The sequence below is a fragment of the Lepidochelys olivacea genome, assembly GCF_965140295.1.
Source record: "Lepidochelys olivacea isolate rLepOli2 genome assembly, chromosome: 15".
Taxonomy (NCBI): Eukaryota; Metazoa; Chordata; order Testudines; family Cheloniidae; genus Lepidochelys; species Lepidochelys olivacea.
In genome coordinates, this window is record NC_140425.1 from 17,316,740 (window position 1) to 17,338,754 (window position 22,015).

At 39.0% G+C, this 22,015-nt stretch overlaps 1 protein-coding gene across 1 annotated transcript in view; it reads left to right on the forward strand.

Annotated features, from left to right (window-relative positions):
- Positions 1 to 21,755, forward strand: part of PPM1F (protein phosphatase, Mg2+/Mn2+ dependent 1F) — a 42,868-nt gene extending 21,113 nt beyond the window's left edge. Inside the window, exons 3-7 of the mRNA XM_084649504.1 lie at positions 5,174 to 5,373; positions 6,162 to 6,350; positions 8,103 to 8,246; positions 9,855 to 9,948; positions 11,264 to 21,755. Of these exons, the coding sequence (XP_084505630.1) occupies positions 5,174 to 5,373; positions 6,162 to 6,350; positions 8,103 to 8,246; positions 9,855 to 9,948; positions 11,264 to 11,661 (1,025 nt within the window). The 3' untranslated portion in view covers positions 11,662 to 21,755. The remainder of the gene's footprint in view (positions 1 to 5,173; positions 5,374 to 6,161; positions 6,351 to 8,102; positions 8,247 to 9,854; positions 9,949 to 11,263) is intronic.
- The last annotated feature ends 260 nt before the right edge of the window (positions 21,756 to 22,015 follow it).

Sequence of the window (22,015 nt, forward strand, 5' to 3'; positions counted from 1 at the left end):
AGGGAGGTGGTGGAATCTCCATCCTCGGGGGTTTTTAAGGCCTGGCTTGACAAAGCCCTGACTGGGATGATTTAGTTGAGGTTGGTCCTGCTTTGAGCAGGGGGTTGGACAAGATGACCTCCTGAGGTCTCTTCCAACCCTAATCTTCTATAAGATCATCATTACTGTATGGACTACTTGATGATGGGTGGAGCACTGTTGGACCTTCTACCTGGTGCCTTCATTCCCTCACAACCAGCTGACGTTGGGTAGGGAACAGACAGTTGCGCACTGTTTGAGCACTGTGTAACAACCAGTTCCATCGCATTTATTCACTAGAATGTTTAACTTTAAGCATTACCAAACCTCCTTTTACCATTTGATTTGGAGCTGGAGTGAGGGTCGGATGCTGCAGGAATCAGAAGCTAGAAATGGAAATAATCTCTTGGGTAATCTAGACCATCACAGACAATGAAACGTTATTTCCTGTTTCACACGTTCTCCAATCTGTTTTTAAAAGCCCTGCAGGATGGGGCTTCCACTTCTTACCTTGCAAGACTAATCCACTGGCCATTAGGTTTCATTGTCGAATATTTTCCAATATTCAGTTTAAATTTTCTTTCTTAATTTCATCCCATAACTCTTGGCTGTATCCTTTACAGCATCCTAAATATTTTCTCTCCCTCCTTGATGTGTACAGCCTTCATGTGTTTGTAGACTGTTATCACGCCCCCTCTTTATATGGAAATAGCTGGTTTCAATCAAATTGGCCAAGGCCTAAATAGCGAGTACTAGCTCTCCTCCTCCAGAGCATAGAAAAATTATGTGGTGGTAGACTTTAATAGAGAATGTTGGAAGGGAAGTGCAGGAAGTATAAACAAAATTTGTTTTTAAACACAGTCTTCTCAAGACATTTGGCAGCTCTTTAGTCCCACAGATTCAGGAAACATTTTTTCATTCATATGCCAACCCAGTTTGCTTTCTCAGAATTGAGCTGATAGTAAATTGGCTCCATCTCCTGGGATACTTGAAAACTGCAGGCCCTTATGGAAAGCTGAGCTACTTAGAATTGTGATGGTTTCAGAGTAACAGCCATGTTAGTCTGTATTCGCAAAAAGAAAAGGAGTACTTGTGGCACCTTAGAGACTAACCAATTTGAGCATAAGCTTTCGTGAGCCACAGCTCACTTCATTGGATGAGCTGTAGCTCATGAAAGCTTATGCTCAAATAAATTGGTCAGTCTCTAAGGTGCCACAAGTACTCCTTTTCTTTTTTAGAATTGTGATGATCTCTCAAGAGCTGCAAGCATTTCTTTATGAAACTGGCTTGTTCATTCCCACAATACCCTAGATGACATTGTGGATGCCTCATAACCCTTTCATAAATTTTCAGTCTCATAGGCCTAGTGTCTGCCATCCTTACTCACTTGAGTAATAGCTTTCTCTGAGAGCAGTCCCACTGATTTAAATAGAACTACTTTTAGAATACTCAATATGAGTAAGGATGGCAAAATAGCCCATGCTGGACAAAGCACTAGTAATCATAAGTATTCACTCGCTGTATATAGACTGCTGCTGCTATCTGATTCATTGGATTTAATCCTTTGTATTCTGACTGTGCCAACAGAAGTTTGCCTAGAGGGGGACATGGTGGTGTAAACTTCCAATGCTTCCTGTTTTTTGCGGGGAGGGGAGCAGAGTTGACTGCTGCAGTTCCCAAAGTAGGTAGAACCAGTCGCTAAGAGATGGGACCAGCACTCTTCCCAGGCAGCCTCTGTCAGAGAGGTTCATATAGAGCCTGGCTGGAATTTAAAGCTGCCTTCACTGGTTAGAATCCTCACGGCAGTGTGGTCATGATACTGCTGATTACCATCCTCCAGGATAATCTGCTTTCCAAAGCAACTGTCACACAGGGTTAAGGAGATGCAATTTGTGCCCTGGGTACTCAAGGTGAAAGTTTGGCTCAATATTTGTATCCCCTTGATTGGATTCTAGATGTGGATTTCTTTGTTTTGGGGGTAGGGTGTTTGGAGGTTAGAGTTCTGTAGCCAATGTGATTTCACCAGTGCAGTGCATGTCACTGCGTGGGAACCAGAGATCTATGTCAGTGTGGTCCTACGTAATCTAGAAAAGCAAGCTTAAATGTTTTAAACAAGGATCATTCTTATGGCACTAAAATACATTCCAAAACCGGAAGGGCAAACCAACAAAACATACCTTTTTGAAGATGACCTTGCAAAAATTCCAGTAGTCTGAGCAGTGTGGTGTAAGGTAGGAAATGGAGACACAAGTCCACTCAGTTTAGACTTAATCAGTTTTGCCTTTTTGTTTATAAATTTTCAGACAATCATTTATTTATAGTTTGACAGATAAGTAGGCAAGATGGAACAGCTGGGGGCCCGAATTACTGAGTTCCAGGGTTCTGGGTTGCTCCTAGCCACTTCATGGTGGTCTTCTCAGTGTCTGGTCCAGCATTCTCCTACTAGGTCCCTTGTTCGCTTGGTTTTTTTTGTTTTGTTTTTTAATACCTTTCCACATGACCTATTCATTGCCTTTCTTCCAGTCAACATTGAGCATTGTATCTTCTGTAACCTGTGCAATACACATGTGCAAGCTTCAATTAACATAACTTCTGCTCTCTACACTATTTTTGTCATGTCTCCTTATCACCGTATTACTGTTTTTCCTCAACACAGGGATTTTTTTTAGCATTACATTTTATCTTCCTCTTGTATATACTCTCCAACACAATATGTTCCATGAACAAAAATGTATATCCTAAATTATTTATTAGCATAACCTTTTCATTTAAGTAGAAAAGTTATGAAAAACTATCCTTAATGTCAGCATATTATCTTTTCCAAACATTGGTTTCCAGGTAACTTTTTACTCAAAATTTAGCTTGTAAATCATTTAAAAAAAAACGGTGTCAGCTTACCATGGCATGGAGTTCACAAACTGCTTAAAACTTACGTAAAGAATAAAAACAAGAATGGAAAAATATAAAGCAAAACCAGAACAAAAATCACAGAAAAGAGAAATGAGACCAGATACAAAGGGAAAGAGAAATAGGAGTTGTGGAAAGAATATGGACAGAAAGCAAAAAGGTTGCAAGCAACTATGCTAGAGTATGGGGGTGGGGAGGGGAGTATAGCATTTGATACCATCCAGCTATGCACATATCTGAACTATGTATGTGGCTTTTTTGTTTGTTTGTTTGTTTTATGGTTTCCCTTGCCCTACTTTTCAGTTGCTTATTAAACCCACTTGTCTTGCCTTAACTGTAGGGCAGGAGCCATCTTTCACTCTGTTTATACAGTGCCTAGCACAATGGGGCCTCGCTCCTCACTGATTCCTATAAGTACTATTATAATACGAATAATAAATAACTTTGTTGATTTGCTAGGATATGTTTTAATCTTTTTAAAAAGAGAAATTTTTGTCTTGAGATGAGAGACTTGCCATTATAGACCAGAATACCATTGATCTTTCATGAAAATAGACTTCAAACTAATTTTAAAAACTTGGGTTAGTGACACAATATCACTATACTATTTAAATGCTTGGTTAAGGAAATCTGCCTCACAGGCATTATGCTGTGTAATGGTATGCATATTTAGACTATATTAACCAGCATATGTAGACCAGCATCTATATTGATCTTCTCAATTTAAAAATAGCTGCATGTGTGATGAGTGCACTTCTCAGAATTAAATATCTTGCCTATTTAAAATTTCTAAAAATAAGTAAATCAAAAGTGATTATATCACAGACTGACCACTTGCCAATATTTGGTGCATTAAACCAAAGCTCTTCATTCACCAGGTGCAAGAAAGTATCTGAAACTGGACATCCAGTACTGTGGATGAGAGAATGTGCTTGAGAAACTGGAGTTAATGCTGAGACATTCTTAGTGCTAGCAAGAGTTGCTATAGTATAGAAATTGAAAAGGTAGTTTACCCAGTAAAGAATTTCAGTGCTGTAAAGTAGAAAGATCTGTGATAGTTAATTGCTTTAGTTCTACTCGCCCTTTAAGCAAGTTGATTTAGCAGTGGGTGAGAGATTTTACTTGGACAGCAAACTTAAAATTGCAGCCTACCTGAGAGACCCTGCATTGCTAAGCTAGAAATGATCACAAATATCACAGTTTATTGCTCACCAGACTGAATGCTGGGATTAATGAAATTTGAGATGAGTCCAGGAAAGGATTTGAGTGTCTGGCTAGTACTTTTCCTGTTGCTCTCTGTAGTGTTGTGATTCTGCTCTGTAATGGCAAAGCAGTAGTGTGGCAGAGATGGTCTTCTGTCCCTCATGCTTTTAACATTCGATAGTTCACTCTCTGTGTGAAAATGATTGAAGAAGACAACAGTTTAAACATTTCTGCAGTCTGATAGTGCTGGGTTATTACCTAGTTGATCTGTCACGTGATACATTCTGTGTATCCATTGTTTTCAGTGAATATAATTCAACTGCACTTAACCTAGGTCTAACCCAGACTAATATTTGTGACTTGTGTCAAGAGAACAAAAGCCCTGTGCACAGTCTTTAGAGTTTTCTGATCTGCATCTAATTTTCTTTATAAACGGATACATTTCTGCCAGTATGCACAATACATTGCACTCACAATTCCCAGTACTGGATCATTTATGTCTAATTTACTAAACTGACCTTGGATCCTCATTGTGACCTTAAGCAGTCTATTGCCCTGGAGAACTGTCAGCCATTTGATAGCATGATGAGCTTCAGAGGTAATAACTATTTAATAAACTGGTGACTGAAAGACCTGTTGTCCATAATACTCTACTGTTGGGTCAGAACTTTTTGCCTGTGATTCTGAAGAGGGGTTTGACTCAGAAGTGTGTGGGCCAAGCATAATGATATATATTTGTTGCTCCTTTTTTCATAGTGTCCCAGTGGAGTGATTTTCGGAGGGAGTATTCTGTGTATCCATAGGCGCTCATATGTCTAAAACCAGTGGATTAAAGGGAGGGACAGAACTCTGGCTCCAAGCCAGAGGCTAGTACAGGCAGAATATATTGAGAGAATGCATTTAGTCCTAGGGAAGAAAACTTGTAGGAAAAGACAAGTGAGGGGGTAAGTAGGAGAGAGGAGATTGGGTTTGAATATCCTCATTTGTTTTCCTTCTCCTTTTCCCAAACATACAACTAAGTCACCTACTGTCTCTCTGCCATCAGTGCTGGATGGAGGCTCTTTGCAGCGCTGTTTCTTTAATAAGCTGCGAGACATTTGCTGTGAATGGCAGAAGCAACTGCCATCCCTGAAGTCACTGAAGTGCTTCCTGCTGATTTCCAGCCATGCCATCCGCAACGTCCGCCGGAAAATGGAGGACAGACATGTTTCTCTCCCAGAATTCAATCAGCTCTTTGGCTTGTCGGTAAGTCTCTGTGGCCAGGAGAAGTCAGTTCTAGCATTCATTCAAACACCCCTTGAAACACACTCATGTCCTAGTATCACAGAGTGAGCACTTTTGGGAGGTGCTACAAAGGATTTTCTGACAGCAGTCCTTTTATCAGGTCTGTAGTGGAGCAGAGACCTACTGGATTTGTGTGTTTCGGTTAGCTATATAACATTTTTTTGTGACATTGATATGCTCCCACCACAAGGGTGAGAGCGGGAAAATAACTCACTTTGGGGGCGCGGGGTGTTGCTATATTTTGTGAGAGAATTGATGATGTAAAGGTGAAAAATAGCATTTTGGTTGAGGATTCAGGGATGCTTACTAAATATATAATGGAACCACACAACCTTCCAATCTGCCTTTTCAATTCCTATTCCTTTTCAGGAATCTGGTCAGTGATCAACAAGGAGCAAAGAAAAATAACACATACCCCCATGAGATTATATTCTATCTATTTTACACATTGGTAAACTGATGCAAATTACCCGAGGTTACACACAGTTAGTGGGAAAGCTCAGAGTAGAATACAGGTATCCTAATTCCTACTCTCCAAATTAGTTTGCTAGATCATGTCACCTTACTTTCCTTTCCCAGGGAAGATCATGGTGTTTGTGGCTCTCAGTGTATTTGCATAGTATTGTATCCATGTACATGCTTGCACTCTCTCATACATATGTGTGCATATTCTCTCACTGAAATGCTTGCATAAAATCTGGTAATTGACTTTTATTTCTGAACTCTTTGTATCTCCCTCCTGCCAAAAGGATGATGTTGATCGAGTATACTTTGCTGTATTTGATGGCCATGGTGGAGTAGATGCCGCCAATTATGCAGCGACTCATTTGCATGTAAATGTTGCATTACACAAGGAGATTCTTAAGAACCCAACTGAGGCCTTGAAAGGCTCTTTCCAGCAAACTGATGAAATGTTCCTTTTCAAAGCTGAAAGAGAGGTGAGTTGTGTAGAGTAGGGTTGCCAACCCTCCAGGACTGTCCTGAAGTCTCCAGGAATTAAAGGTTAATCTTATATTTAATTAAAGATTGTCATGTGATGAAACCTCCAGGAATACATCCAATCAAAATTGGCAACCCTAACATAGAGCCAGATTCCATTATGGTTAAGCAGTTGGGAAATTGCTTGGGTAACAGTAAACAGGAATGGTGTTATGCAGAAAATTTTGTTCTCCTACAGTTAGACTTTGAATTCATTCTAATTTGTTTGCCAAGTATCCTAAGTGGAAAATATTTCACTGGTCACATTAAATTTTCCCTTCTCATCAGAACCAGTGCCTGCAAGTTCAGGGAGATGGAAACTTTGAAGTGAGGAGTTAGTGCTATTTCAGGATCCTCAATCTCAGGGAATATACAGGCAACAAAGAGTTGCTTCCCTGGAGAGAAGAAGAAGGGGGGGAAAAAAAAAAAAGACTAGCCTCAATTGTATCTGCATAATTTAATACAGGAAAGGCAAAGAAAATCTTTCTATTTATTTTCTTAAGGCTGGTTCCACTAGCACCATCACTGACCTTTCTCTTCCTCCTTTCCCCATATTTGGGAGAGTGAAGTTGGTGTATGGCAAGATAACTGGAGGATGAGAAATTTTAAAAATGAGTTAAACTAGGTTCTTGAGTTCAAAGTATTGTAAGGGAACTGAAGGTGGTAAACGTCAAATGAAGGATACTCTTCCATCTTTATAGCAGCAGCATTGAAACTTGACCATTCAAAGTGTAACAAGGATGGCTTTTTATAATGGACTGTAATATAGCAGTGGAGAAATGCTTACCTTGAGAATATTTTTTCACTGCCACTAGGAAGGCAGAGATAGGGTGGCTACATCTGTTTGTATGGGGAAGAAAAGTCACGTACTGAAAGGTTCTTCCTGCTGAAGTTAAAATCAAACTGATTCCTCTGCTTTTCAGAAAAACCCAAGTAAACAAATGGTTCTGGGCCCTTTGAAGCTAATGTTGGAGTTAGTGAAGACGAGGGGAAGAGCATAACTATAGCAGTGTCAGACACTTGAAAGCTAGAATAGGGTTTCCTCTAAACCTGTGTTTTCTCTTATGTTTGTACCTTTTATTCAGTGGATTGCCAGTCACAAAGATCTAAATTACTGCACAGTTAACAAGCTTTAATTAACCCTAATTAAGGCTAAGTTTTTTGTCATGGTTATTTTTAGTAAAAGTCACCGACAGGTCACGGGCAATAAACAAAAATTCAAGGAAGCTGTGATCTGTCGGTGACTTTTGCTGCTGCAGCTCCATGGTTTCCCCTGCCACCGTGGTGGATAGGAGCTATGGGGCCAGTTCCCCCTGCCCACGGCAGTTGAGCACAGCGGGGTGACCATACTTCCCAAAGAAAACATGGGACACCCAGCCTCTCTCCTGAGGCACCCCCCTCACCACTCAAGGCGGTCACCCATCACCGGAACCCGGACGAGGGCCCCCTCTAGGAGTCCGTCATGTGTCAGTGGGACCTTGCAGGGGGCCACCTGTTGCTGGAACCCTGCCAAGACCCTGCTGGCTGCCAGCTCCAGCTCCAGAATCCTGCAGCCCCTGGGGCTGAAGCAGAGACTGTCACGGAGGTCTCTGGAAGTCACAGATTCCATGACTTCCATGACCTCCGTTACATAAATGTAGCCTTAACCCTAATTTACAATGTTATGATGTTAAACTGCAGTTTAACTTGCACTGCTCTGTTTTCCTTTGTAGAGGCTGCGGAGTGGTACAACAGGTGTATCTGCCTTAATTGTGGGGAACAGGTTACACATAGCCTGGGTTGGAGACTCCCAGGTAATGTTGGTGCAGCAGGGAAAAGCTGTGACCCTGATGGAACCTCACAAACCTGAAAGAGAAGTAAGCCTGTTTTCTTTGGCTCTCTCCTCTAATGGCTGTAATTAATTTACTTTTTGGCTCACTGAATCTCTTTAAATGAAGACCTGGCCAACTACCAACTGACGTTGAACTGGTCTCTTTGTAGACATGTTATAAAAAAGGTCTCTAAGTAGCTTTGGAACTATTTGGAATCTCTAGATTTCCTGGAGTCTGGCACATATGCAAGTCTATAACTAGAATGACAAACTGAGCTGATAGGTTTCAGAGTAGCAGCTGTGTTAGTCTGTATCCGCAAAAAGACCAGGAGTACTTGTGGTACCTTAGAGACTAACAAATTTATTAGAGCATAAGCTTTCGTGGGCTACAGCCCACTTTGTCGGATGCATAGAATGGAACATCTAGTAAGAAGATATAAATACATACATACAGAGACGGTGGAAGTTGCCATACAAACTGTAAGAGGCTAATTAATTAAGATGAGCTGATGGTATTGGTGGCCGATCTCATCCTTGAAATGGATGAGGATACAGTCTGTTGGCAGTTTTTGATAAGTGGTCATGAATTACATCTATTAAATTTAAAGTCTCTAGCAGGACTAGATGGAGCCACTTTTCGGTGATTTCATCCCTTTTAAGTTGGACGGTTACGGAGCATAATTATGTTGTGTCAGTCTTGCCTTTCTTCTGTCTAGGTGTGTGTTCTCAGTGCATGTTTTTCCAAAGGAAAAAAGGATTGTGCTGAAGAACAGATTTGATCTGTACTCTCAGTTGGGAATCCCCTTAGAAAAAATAAAAAGAACCTTGTGAATACTGTAGTACTATGGAACTTTGCATACAGGGCAACCATGAAAAATCTACAACTGCAAGCCTTTTATTAACAAAATTAACTGATTTTTTTTTTAAAGTTACCATTGAGTTAGTAAATTAATGTTTTAATTTCAGACCTGGCTTACATAATAGCATCATCCAAACGGCAATAATAGTCTAGTATCATAACAGGCTTAATTAATCTTGCATTTCTTTTTATTAAAATAGGTCAAAGATAACTCAACTGACTTATGTACAATCTGAAAAGACAGTAGCAAGTTTTTAGAGGTGGCATTGCATGAACCTTCTCCTTTATAGTATGAATATTAAAGTTTTTGTAGGGCTTGAGGAGTATGGATTATATTAATAAAAATGAAATTTGCCTCTAAATACAGTTTTTATTTCTACATCTAAAAACCTTAGCCTTACAATTATCCTTTTCTTCCTACTTCCATTCACAATCTTAAATATTTGCACAGTGATGGGGATATTGCCAGTTTGTTCCTATAGAAATGACTTAGATAGGGATTCTTCCCTTTAGTTTCACGAGCAAGCAATGATGCAGTCATAGGGAAGATGTCGTCTTGTTCATGTATATTCAACTTAACATTGCAATAAGACTGATTTTTTTTATTAAGCATATTTTTTCTCTGAACACTATTGATTCCCATTTCTTTGATAATATAAAGCTGTTTGCATCCTACTATAAGTATACAAGTTGAAGGGATTTAAGATTTTTCTCTGCAACACTGGATAGCAGTGAATTTAGTAAGATATAGGATATGCTCTTAGTATAAAGAGTTGATGTGCTTCTTTCTTCTAGGATGAGAGAATGCGTATAGAAGCCCTAGGTGGCTGTGTGACCTACATGGACTGCTGGCGGGTCAATGGAACCCTTGCTGTTTCCAGGGCAATAGGTAAGTAACGCCATCTAAATTAGTCAAAATTGAATTATTCTTAAACACATAATCTAAAAAATCCTGGGGCTGAATAAGTAAACAACCATTTATTAATAAAGAGATTATAGTGTTTGCCCAGCTTGGGCTGAAGAGTAAATTGCTTCTATTATTGTAATTGCTTGAATAATGGAGTATTAAATTGCTTGGTCAGCACAACCCTTATCAGTTTTTGAAGGAAAAAATAAAATTAGTTCAATTCCTTCTTTGAAACACCTCTAATAACCTATCCTGTTGCAACTGAAAGCCCAACAAGCTTACGGAGTATATTGTACATGACACTAGAGCAAATATTGGCTTCTGATCTGATAGATGTCTGAATATCTCCATATAAGGTCGGTGAGTTAATATCTTATTGGATCAACTTCTGTTAAATAAAGAGACAAGCTTTTGACCTTAGAGTTTATTTATCCATTTTAGTATCTACAAGTTGTTCTCTTCGCTGTGTTTCAAAAGTCAAATTGTTGTGTCATCCTTCAAACTGCAAATAGCTAACATAAACATTGGCAGTGGACCATTTGCATTTAAATGATAATATTCCCAAATGCCGTGGAAAGAACTTTCTTGGATGCTTGCCACTTAAAGTAAAATTAGAAAAGACCCTAGGCAACAGCAGTGAATGAAGAATTGTAATGGCTGAACTGAAGCAAGTTATCATATATTTATACAGTATCTTCTTTTTTTTCTTTAATTGAGAAGTGGTAAGCTTGTATCACTTGTGTTGAAATGAATGTGTACAGGTGGAACTGTTGAATTGAGTATTTGGGCACTATACTGCGTGCAAGGGGATGTTCTTATTCCTCTCATGTCATTATCGCTAATGAAAATAAGCTTCCTCCCTGGTGTTCCAAGGGTTTCACAAGATGCACACTTTTCCCTTGCCCTCCTCCCCCCCCAAAACAAACAAACAAACAAAACCCAAAGCATCCCAGCATTTCCTGAGGGAGGAAAATTTGATGTTTTCCTTGGTGAGCTCCTCATATCATTCTGCTCTAGAGGAGGGGTATAATGAGCCATGGTAACATCCCCAAAACACAGTAGATGCCCTTAAGTCCATATGAATCACAGGGGATTGTTAGGAGTTGAAGGCCTTCTCCATTGGCTTTGTAGCCTCCATCCATCTCCTTCATGGGGCATTGAGAGAGCTGTGCATGGATCTCTGGGGTATGATCTGGCCCTAAAAGAAAGCATTGCAACGCTGGAGAATCATTGAAATGGTGGTAGAGGAGGCAATGGTTCATATTAAAGCAATCAGATTTGTATCTTTTCTTGTTAGGTGATCTATATCAGAAGCCCTTTATCTCTGGAAATGCAGATGGCAATTCATTTGAGCTGACAGGTTCTGAAGATTACTTGCTCCTGGCCTGCGATGGATTCTTTGATGCCATCAGACCATATGACGTGGTGGATCTGGTCCTAGATCACTTAAAGCAAAACAAAGGAGATGGTCTCAAGGCAGCAGAGAGACTGGTGGCTGCAGCAAAGGAAAATGGATCCAGTGACAACATCACTGTCTTGGTGGCCTTCTTAAGGAACCCCCCAGACATCTTGGCAGACTGCTTGGGAGACCCTAAAAGCCTCAGTGCTGATGAGGGTGCAGAGGATTCACCCTTTAACTTTTTCAGCTCTGAGATGAACAATCAGAGCGACAGCCACACAACGATAAAATCTTAACTCTCATATGTTCCACTAAAGAAATTTCTTTCCATTAAAGAAGCTGCTAGTAGGTTGGGTAAAACGTCAGGAATAAGGTGACCAAAATTCCACAAAGAAAAATGTCAGAGCTCATCTTACTGTATCCATTGTCCCCTCTTCCCCTGAAACAGCTGAGCAGGCTGGAAGACTTGTGCAGCTACTTCTTCCCTGGACATAGTTTTAAAGTGTTTGCCAGGTTGCCAGTTCATGTCCCTCTGTCCTGGAGGTGATAAGGAATGTATAAGCTAATGGAGGAGAATACTTATTTGTATTATGCTTATTTGGGTTCTGCTTTAATTCAAAATAGTGCTTAAAAAAGAAAGCTAACATGCAGATAGTTTAATTGTAATGTTACCTATTTAGGGTGTGTGTGGGGGAGAGAAGCCATCATCAAGTCGAAGCTTGTTACTGCACACTATCTCCATGAACAGGTTCAGTATTCTAGAGGATCAGGTGTCCAGAAACGGGATCTTGTGCTTTTCGTGTTATACCCTCAGAGACCTCTCAACTTCATCATTTTGTACCAAAGACAACATTGTGAAAGATGGTGATATAATAGAAACCTCATCCTTTTAAAGAACCATTTGACTTTTCATAATTATGGGGAAAATACAACGGAACACTTAAGGAGGGAAACTAGGAATATCCTAAACAGAAGAAGCAATCTGTAGTTAATTACTCTCTGGCATGGTCTGGTAATTAATTTAATTGACTGATATGGAAAGAATAACTTAAGAGTAAGGGTGAGTTATTTCTGTGACACAAACACACTTTATTAGCTATTTGGTAACCTGAAAAGAGAGGACACTTGCTGACTGTGTTTGTAAGGGGTCCATAGAAATTGTGTGTTTATGCTCTGCCAGTTCAATAGGCCCTGTACTTGCCACATCGTTTTTTATGGTTTGCTATAAACAAAGTGAAGTATTTTATTTTTTTCTTTTCATAAAGTTTTTGAGTATTTACTGAACGTTATGGTTGTGGGAACTTTTTTTGCAGTGTTACTGGATTTTTTTAAATTTTTTTTATTTAAATAGGATTTTAAAAATGTACACTTTTGTTGTCTGGCTTTAAAAACTGGCCACCTTCAAGTGCCTTAAATGTTTCAGAAAAGGATGGGAAAGGTTAGTTTTCTATCAAATTCAGGTGACCATGTTCTAGTTCTGTTTTTAAAATTTAGTTTATTTCATTAATATAAATATTTTAATGCACTTACAGCTCTTTCATTTTTTTGTGAATGATTGAGCAGGAACTGTGTTCCAAGAACATTTTTGTTTTTCAGTGTTGCCAAACTCTGTGGTGTTTGTGAGACTCCTGATGTTTGGTGTTTGCTTAAAGGCCCCGGCTAGCTGGCCTCAGGTTATTTACCTGAGAATCTTCAATTTCATTTTAAAAAAAATTCTAACCCTCAGTTTTGTAGAGGGCAAACCCTATGTGCACCAATATCACTGTGCAGATTTTCAATAAAAAGAACCCCAAGTGTGTGTGTTTAAAAAAAAAAAAAAAAAAAAAGAGTTAGGCCTGACTCACAGTTGCTGGATGTTGGCAATACTGCATTGATGATTGTATATATATTTTGATACAGTAACTTTCTGAGGCGGTGAGAAGTTGAGATTATATTAGAGAACTATGTGACGTGTATATCATATGCATGGGTGCAAGCATGCAGTATGCGTGCATATATAATTGCATTGCTTAGCAGATAGCAGACACATGACAGTCACAGTCAGTGCTGCTGGAGCCTCTAGTCTGATTCTGTCACTGTTCCCATCACCGGGAAACTTTCTGTATGAGCAGGATCTGAGAGCTATGTTGCAAATTTATTTTATAACTTTTGTATCTGAACAGGAAAAGCAGCCCCTCAGGTGGTGAGAATGTAACATCACTTTTGACTTAGGCATACTGTTTTCATACAGCAGTCCTGTTGGTTAAAATGCCCCGAATATTTTAAATCGGAAATGTTTTAAGGGGAGTAAACGTCTATGGAAAATTGAGATTTGTCTTAGCTTGATCAGATAGCAGCCTTAAAATAATGAGGTGGGGTGAGGAGGCAGAGCAGCACTGATTGTGCTCGTGCTATGATAAGCTATCAGCTAACGTAAGATAATTCAATTATCCAAGTGATTTATTTGTCAGGTTACCCCCAAAAGATCATACAATTCAACATAGTAACTCCATGAGTGAGGGGTGGAGGAATATTCCACCACCTAGTAACTCTGACAGTGGCTCTGTTAATGTATTATGGAAAGGCGGTAGCCTCTCCATAGTTAAGGTTGTAACCATTTTTCTATTATAAAGAGAAATTTTGCTACCCTTCTAAAATGCTTGGGAGAAGCTTTCTCTTACTGCAAGTGAGGTAGGTAAGGTGGAAGGTGAGAGGGAATTTTTTGTGCCAAATCTGGCTGTTCAAATTTGGAGACTTCCCTGATTATAAGAATAATTCAGTGAATCTTTGTCATATCCTACCTCTATAATGATGCAACCCAGAAACTTCAGCTTAGGTTTGTTTGCTGGGGTTTTGGTGACCTAGTGCATTTTGGCATCTTGAGGAGACAAGTCCCCATATTCAGAAATTGAGCATTCTATCTGTGTCTTATGGACCTCTCAGGTTCACTGTTACTTTTGTCAAAACCAGGATAGCTTATAGAGGTGGTGTAAGATTTGGAAGATTCATGAAGTTGCTGTTTTTGTTTCAGAACTCTGACAGCATTTCAAAGATATGGAGGGAAGCAGGCACACTTTAAAAGCCAAGCCCTTTGTACCTACCTTTCTGTTATAATCGTCTGCCCGGTAATGCTGCCAAAATTAAACAAATCCACCTGAAACTTCTGACCGAGGCTCCTTGCCAGGTGAGAATATCTTAGCCAACTATCAAGTGGCTAAGACATGATATTTTTCAGATATGGGAGCTAAAATGAGACTTCAGCTTAAAGCAGAAACCAATGAATGGCTTAGACTAGCAGAATCCATAGTTAGTGGGAAATACGGATACTTTGATTTGGAGTTATTTGCTGTGGATTTTTTTGAATCTTCATGGACTGATGGAGAATTTCTGGATGAAATCCTGGTCCTGCTGAAGCCGATGACAAAACTCTAATTGACTTCAGTGGGGCCAGAATGTCACCCTCTAAGCTTCACAGAGGCTCCTACAGGCTTTCAAAGGTCAGCAGCTCCTACAGATCTAAGCAGAACCAACCAGGCTAAAAAGTTAGCAGATTTTATGTACGTAGACAAGTACGTTATGACTGACACACTGTTGTCATTAAAGGTGCAACCTGTTGTACACAGTACTTACCTCTGAAACTACTTCTGCATCAATAGTTGTCCTTGATCAAAATTTGATAAATGAATTTTTATAAAAGAAAAACTTCAACCTGTAGCATTTAGTAAATATCAGGAATTTAAAAAGGAAGGTGGGAAGAGTGTCTCTTTGAGTGACATGCATAAAAAATATTGGAAACACAGGAAGCTTTAAACCTATCCTTTGCTCTCTGTATAAGTGGCACATTTTATCTTGATTTAGGAGGCTTTGTATATGTACGTATCCTCGTGCTGTATATGACACTTACATGATTGGTAGCATATGTACCCCTTATGGATCATGAGGAATGAGTTCCTTTGCTTATTCATCTACATTTAAAAAGTTCTACTTTTCCTGAGACCTGTCTATGGCCATGAAAAAGACACAGACCTTCATTCACTGTATAAGTCTTCTTTTTCTTTTTGATCCTGTGTATTATTGACTGATTACAGTTATCATATAATTCTGGTTGTTCTCTGGGCAATGGGATAGGGAGTTAAGGTCATTTGATCTTAACTTTATTTCCATACATTCAAATGCTTGATCTTTTTACAAGTTTTCTCTTCAAAATTTCCTGGTTTTCTTTGCACTTACCATTCTCTTCATATTTGTTTCCCACCGCCACCTCCTTAAATTATTGGTATGGCGCAGCTTAACCAAGGTTTGCTATTATCTGGGAATAGTCTCAAGTGTGTGAACGCTTTTAAAAATGCATATATTTTTATTTTTGGGAGGCAGGGGGGGCAGGCTAAATTGCCTTTATAGCTAACAGCAAGGACATGTCTTGGGCTCTCTTGTTGAGCTTAGCACATAAAACTGTTCATGATTCCAGACAATTTCTCAGATTTAGACCCATAGGTTTGAGTTATAGGTAGGGCCCTGTGAATTCCTAGAGTGCAGAATTGTGCTTAAGAAAGTAAGCTTTTAATTAAAACAAAATTAAAAACCCAGCCCTTAACTTTATGCTTTTCATTGAAACTCTGAATGCAAACTTTGACACTGGCTTCTTCCAGAGACGATAGAAAGCCTGAAATGATCTGAGAAATGTGACATTCCTTATTCATGTAACTGGGTTGGTAATGCTGAAACCTAATGATAGACCTTTAAATGTCAACATAAAATGATCAACTGCAAAATAGTTAAATGATTTAGCTAAAAGCTTTGATTATCCCACAACCCCAAACTACCCAGCTGTCAAAACCTGCAGCTTCACCCGTGACAATGTCTAAGATGCAGTTGTACATCATTGATGTAAAAGAAATTGGCATGTTGAACATGTGGGAACAGCATCAGATTTAAACACAGGGAGTTACTCTCCCTGTTGTACTATTAATTTTCATATTTAAACTCCCTTTAAATGAAACTATTGCAGAATTCCTAGTCTGCCTCAACAAATGGCTGCAGAATCCCGGAATCTTTCTGTAGAATTTAAGTTCAGCTTGCCAGGGACTAAACATGCTCTTGAAATAGAAATGGGTCTATCATCCGTGAGTGTACTAGAAAACTAGTATAATCGTCTGATCAAGAGAAGTACTGGACATGACACACTTTAGATACTGGTAACAGAGTTCAAAGGGGCACCATCAAATTAAAAATCACATTTCTGCCTGAAATTTATTTTTTTTACATTCTTGTGTTAAGGTTACTATAACCTGAGCAAGACGGGGGCAGCGGGAAGAATATAGTCTTTATTTTGTCAGTCTGTTTGTTTCTGCATATAAACAGCAATTTATATATAGTCAGTTTTACTGTTTCCTCTGTGTAGTCAGTCAGATTTCCCTTATTTTGGGGACTTTTACATAGCAATAGTAAAGGAGGGGAAAGTGATGTGAAACCACAAAAATTGGCTGAGGGACTCAGGGCAGATGTAGTACCTGAAACTACTTTTCATCTGAATAGATTTCAAGTTGGATTGTGTCCCTTTTTAAGAAGTAGCTCAGAGTAGCCAAGCACTAAAATGTAGTCTTTTAAAAACAATGCAACAGACACTTAAAAGCCTCATCTTCTGTGGGATGAAAACCTGCTTTTTTCATGATGCTTAGATATGGTACAAGTCTCCCTTGTGCTTGAACAGCTCAGTTCTAATCCTTTTTACTTTTATTCTTTAGTCCTTGAAAGAAATGTAAAATAAATTAATAAAACAAATGTTCTGGGTCTAACGTAAACAAAAGGACCAAAAATTCATAACTCATGGTTGTAAACAAGGAGAGTTGTTCAAGGGAAAGGACTCCTGTCACAACCTGTTAATGTCTGTTTGACATGTTTTTTGTAGAACCTTTGAGAGCTAGAGAGAGATATAGAGACAGAGCAATTTTTAGAACAGTGCGGGAGGGGGAATTAAGTAAAATTTACCCTCTAACAGTGACAGAGGAATGAAAGAGAGCATGCAAGACAGGAACACGTTTAAGTGTTATTAGTGCCTATTTTAAAAAGGAAGTGGGCTGGAAAATAGAGCTACAAATGTCAGTTTCTTATGGAGAAATACCAAGTGCTGGAAGAAATTAAAAACACTTTTAAAATGGCAGAACTAGAGTGATAACCTTGTCTTATAATAGTGAGGTGTGGGGTCAGGAATGGGGTCAAAGTAAAGCATCCTAGGTGATTTCTGTGACCTTGCTCAGTATTGTTGTGTCCTTAGAGGTTCATGCTGATAAGTGGAATTCTAAACATATTGCATGCAAGGGAACTAGGCTGAGATATACAGTTCTGTGTACACAGGTTATCGGCTACCACACAGTTGCTGCTGTAAGTAAATGCCATGAAGTGTGTTAATGAATTGATATTGCGGGTTGGATCTGCTAGGATGAGTAATTGGCGTGGAGTTGTTTCAGCAGAGTTGGCAGTTGAATAGTGTTAATCATAGTGATGACTTTAATAGCATTTAATAGACACTTACTTGAATTCAGATCAGATGATATATTGCTTTAAAAAAAAAAAAAAAAAAGCATTCCCAGGGCTATTAGCATTGTATGGTAAAAAGACACTAAAACTGCCAGAAGAAAGTTGTGGGGGGGTTTTTTCGTCCTCTGTTTGAGAAGTGCTTGCTTTCTGGGTTCTGGATATAGGTCTGCTGCGCTTTCCATTAGAAATCTGCACTTTCACTTGATATTTTAGTAAAAGAATAGTTTTGAGCTGAAACGTAGCAGCCACCTCCCACAAATCCTAAAAGGAGCTTTCCAAACAGAGATGCTATTAAAGACCACCAAGGAAATACAGGTGTTTTTTAAATATGTATTGGACAATAGGTCTTGGCTCCTAAGATGTCACCAGAGAATTGCTTAAATCACATACAAGTCTATGAAGGGTATATATTGAAAGATTGTTTCAGTTGAAACTTCCTAAGATTAAAAAAGCTATGTTAAAAGAAAATTCAAGGTCTAACTTAACAGACAAAAGCTAGGAAAATTGGAGTCAATGTTGCTACTCCATTCTTAGCACTTAGATGCCACAGTGATGGGTGTTCTACAATTGCTGAAAGATTAATGGATCACTGTTATGTATTGCCACGTGTTGTATTTGAGTAAAAGCAAATGCTTCTGGGGATGTGTGGGGGAAAAATCAGCCTTAACGAATTTTTCTGATCCTTGTTAATCTAACACTTGAAGACTGCAGGTGGTTTTTATATATATAGATAGCTGTTAGTTACATTTGGATTAAAACTTCCGTTCTTACTTACAGGTGCCTTTAGGCTCTAGTGCAATATCCTAGCCACACTGTGCTAGGCAAAATACTAGCACAGAATTAACAGCCTCTTTGCAGTTCTTCATAACTTTTGGACTAATTCCTTTTGGGTTGAAATTTCCCAGGCTTTATCTCATCCAAAAATTAATGTTTGGAAAATTAATGCAAAATCATCTAAACTGTCTTGAATAATTGGTGGTTTTCCCCATGCATCTATTATGTATATATCTTTTCTAGTTTGGGTTGTGAACAGGAAGGGCGGTTGTGACCTCCCACCGCTTTCTTTCTGGTTTAGTGGAGGAGGTGGTTCCAAAAATGTCTGTTGTAACAGAGTCCTGGTCTGGAGAAGGGTGAAAACTACTGCGCTGAAGCACCCATTTGGTTTGCAGAATGCTACCATTGGAAGGTCTATGCTACAAAACCCAGAACCCCATTTCTACCAAAAGGGTTAGAACTTGTAGTATGGACAAGACTAGGTTAGTCCCATCCACGCTATAAGCTTGAATTCTGGTTCAATTTTAAAGTCCCCGTTTTCATGAGACCCTCTGAAAAGAGGAAACCCATGTGAGCATCCTAAGTTGTTCTGCAGTTCTAGTTTTGTGTGGGTTTTCCAAGCTGTGCACATTCCTGCTGAGATTGTTTACTTTCCTGTGCACCAGCAACAAAAGACAGCTGTGTTGGCAGCATAGGAAATTTTGCAAAATGCAACGTTCCTCCAATAAAGGAGGACAAAATCAATAGAGAGAAAAAATATTTTCAAGCTTCTTGGAATACAAACAATGGAATACAAAAAATCCAAGCTAGAAGAAAGTTGGCAGTGTGCTGTTTGAATATATCTTAGTTAAGGAAATCACTGTTCTAAGCTAATGCATTTTGTCTGCTTTATTTTATTGACAAGTTTCCTACACCCAGGGGTTCGTGTCTTGTTGCTGATATGTACTTTTTAGCATGAAGAAATCAGACATCTATTTAACTTGCTGAGGACTGGGGATCTGTTTCTGCAGATTTCCCCTAGTTAAAACATGATTTACCAGAGCTTTCTGCTTTCACAAGTAACGAGCCATATTGCACCAAACCTCAACAACACTTTAATATCACTAGTAGTGGCTTTTTTTTGGTGATAACTCATGTATTTGGCCAGCCTAGTGACACTGCTCTGTATTGTCATACTGAAGACCCTAGTATTTCCTCCCCTGGTGGATTGATCTCCAAGGCCTAGCAAGATATGGGAAGTAATGCACTCAGCTCCTAGGGGTTTGTGTCATTCAGCAGTGACCTAGTTAAGGTGTGACTTTTGCCAGTTGTGAAGGGAGTATTATCCATTCCTTGGTCAAAAGGATGGTGTCCTTTAGGACTTCAAGGATAAGGGAGACACAGCTAGAAAACAAGAGGAATCTTAAGGGCTTCTGAGAGGGATCCCCAATGCAATCCATTTCTGTAGTTGCCTCTGCATATTGTTCTTTTTGTCTAATGTGATTCTAGTTATTGCTAAGCTATTTATTAATGATGCTGTTTGCTCTAGGGTTTGAGCAATATAGTATATAAAATGTCATTCTTATTTGCTAGAGATTCTCTGTGATGGGAGGAAATGTTATACTAGTATAAACAATGGGTTTCAGAGTAGCAGCCGTGTTAGTCTGTATTCGCAAAAAGAAAAGGAGTACTTGTTAGACTCTAAGGTGCCACAAGTACTCCTTTTCTTTTAGTATAAACAATGCATCTATTTTTACCTTTTAGTTCAAGAGATCTAAGTCTGCCTCTTATCCCCACCTCATTTTTCCTTTTCTTCCCACTTCTCCCTTGCCATTCCTCATCTAGAAAGGAAAAATGGTCTTCTTTTGGAACCAGCATCAAAGTTTGTGTGCAACTCTAGACAATAAACTCCACCTGAATTGGCTCAGTGCAGATGCCCTGTATAATTTTGTCCAGTCTGACTTAATTCCACTATAAAAATACAGATCTGTGGTCCGATGCTGCAAATGAGCCTTTGGCATTGGGAACATAGGAAATACCATACAGAGTACGCAGGACTAGATGACCCATTGATTGGATGTAACTGACATTTTGCCAATACCAGATGCTTCAGAGGAAGACCTTAATCTCCTATTATGCCATAACCTGCCAATAGGGGATGCTTCATCTAAAATCCAGGCAGTTAGAGCTTCTTATGCCTGTAGTATGAGGGTTTATATTGCTTAACTTCTATCCTCGTCTGGGACACACCTTGCTATCACCCTGCCTGTAGAGGAATCACGCTTGTTTCCAGCCATTTTAGGCTGGTTTGAAAGGAGAATTATTTGCCTCTTCGGTTCTCCTTTTGCTCCCCACCCCAAGTGAACAAAAAAGAAAGACAATCTAATACGTATACTTCAAACTTCTCACCAAGACATTTCTCCAGTGTTAGGTACATAATATAATGTAAACACAGTATCAGACATCTAGCAGTAATGTTAGACTTTTGTAACTACTTGTATTGATTAAAAATGCACATAATTATGATCAGTATTAAAATAGTTTTTGAGTACACAACTATTGCTTTATTCTGGCAACCTCCTCTTAGCATGTTGGCTAATGAACCTTGGGTGAAAACAAGAAGGACCCATTATTAGAAATAAGGGATCTGTTAGTTGTGTCATTTAAACATAGTCCTCACTTATTTATTTTGACTGTTACTCTGCAGTTGCAGAGAGGCTGAGATATAGCAGGTTTTGTAAGCTGTGGCTTAAGCAGTTATCCAGTATTTTAAGACTTTTTCTTTCCTATTTAGGCTGACTGATTACTTGTACATGAGCTGTAAACCTGTTATTAAACATGCTATGCATATTGTATATTCACTTATGTGAATTGTTCTAACAGTGCTTGTGTGTGTTGTTATGATGCTACATTTCCTTATATATTTACGTGTATTGCATGTGGTTTAATTGTTTTTATATTGTCACTTTTGTATTCACATAGTGCCTGAAGTATCTATTTGCCTATTGCAAGGAATTTAAATTGTTTCAGAACAGTGATTGAGTAGCAAAGGGAGTAGGGGCAAGAGATTCCCTTACTGTAGGACGTGTTTTGAAGTGTTAATAAATTGCAAGGATCCAAAGATTCTGTTATTCATTTCTTCATTTTAATCACAGAAGTGGCTTAAAAACACTTGAGCCATATGACTAACTTCCAAGATCATGTTTTTCCATTTCAGGCTGGCAAATACAGCTTCGTCTTGTCAAAATTTTTCAGTAGGCTTTCTACTGGAAAAGATTGCTGGAGCTCTGGAAGGAAAGAACCCTCGCAGTACCTAGAAGGAAAGAACAGGTTTGAAGGTGAAAATGGGAGGTGGAGGGGGAGAACGAAAACTTCCTTTAA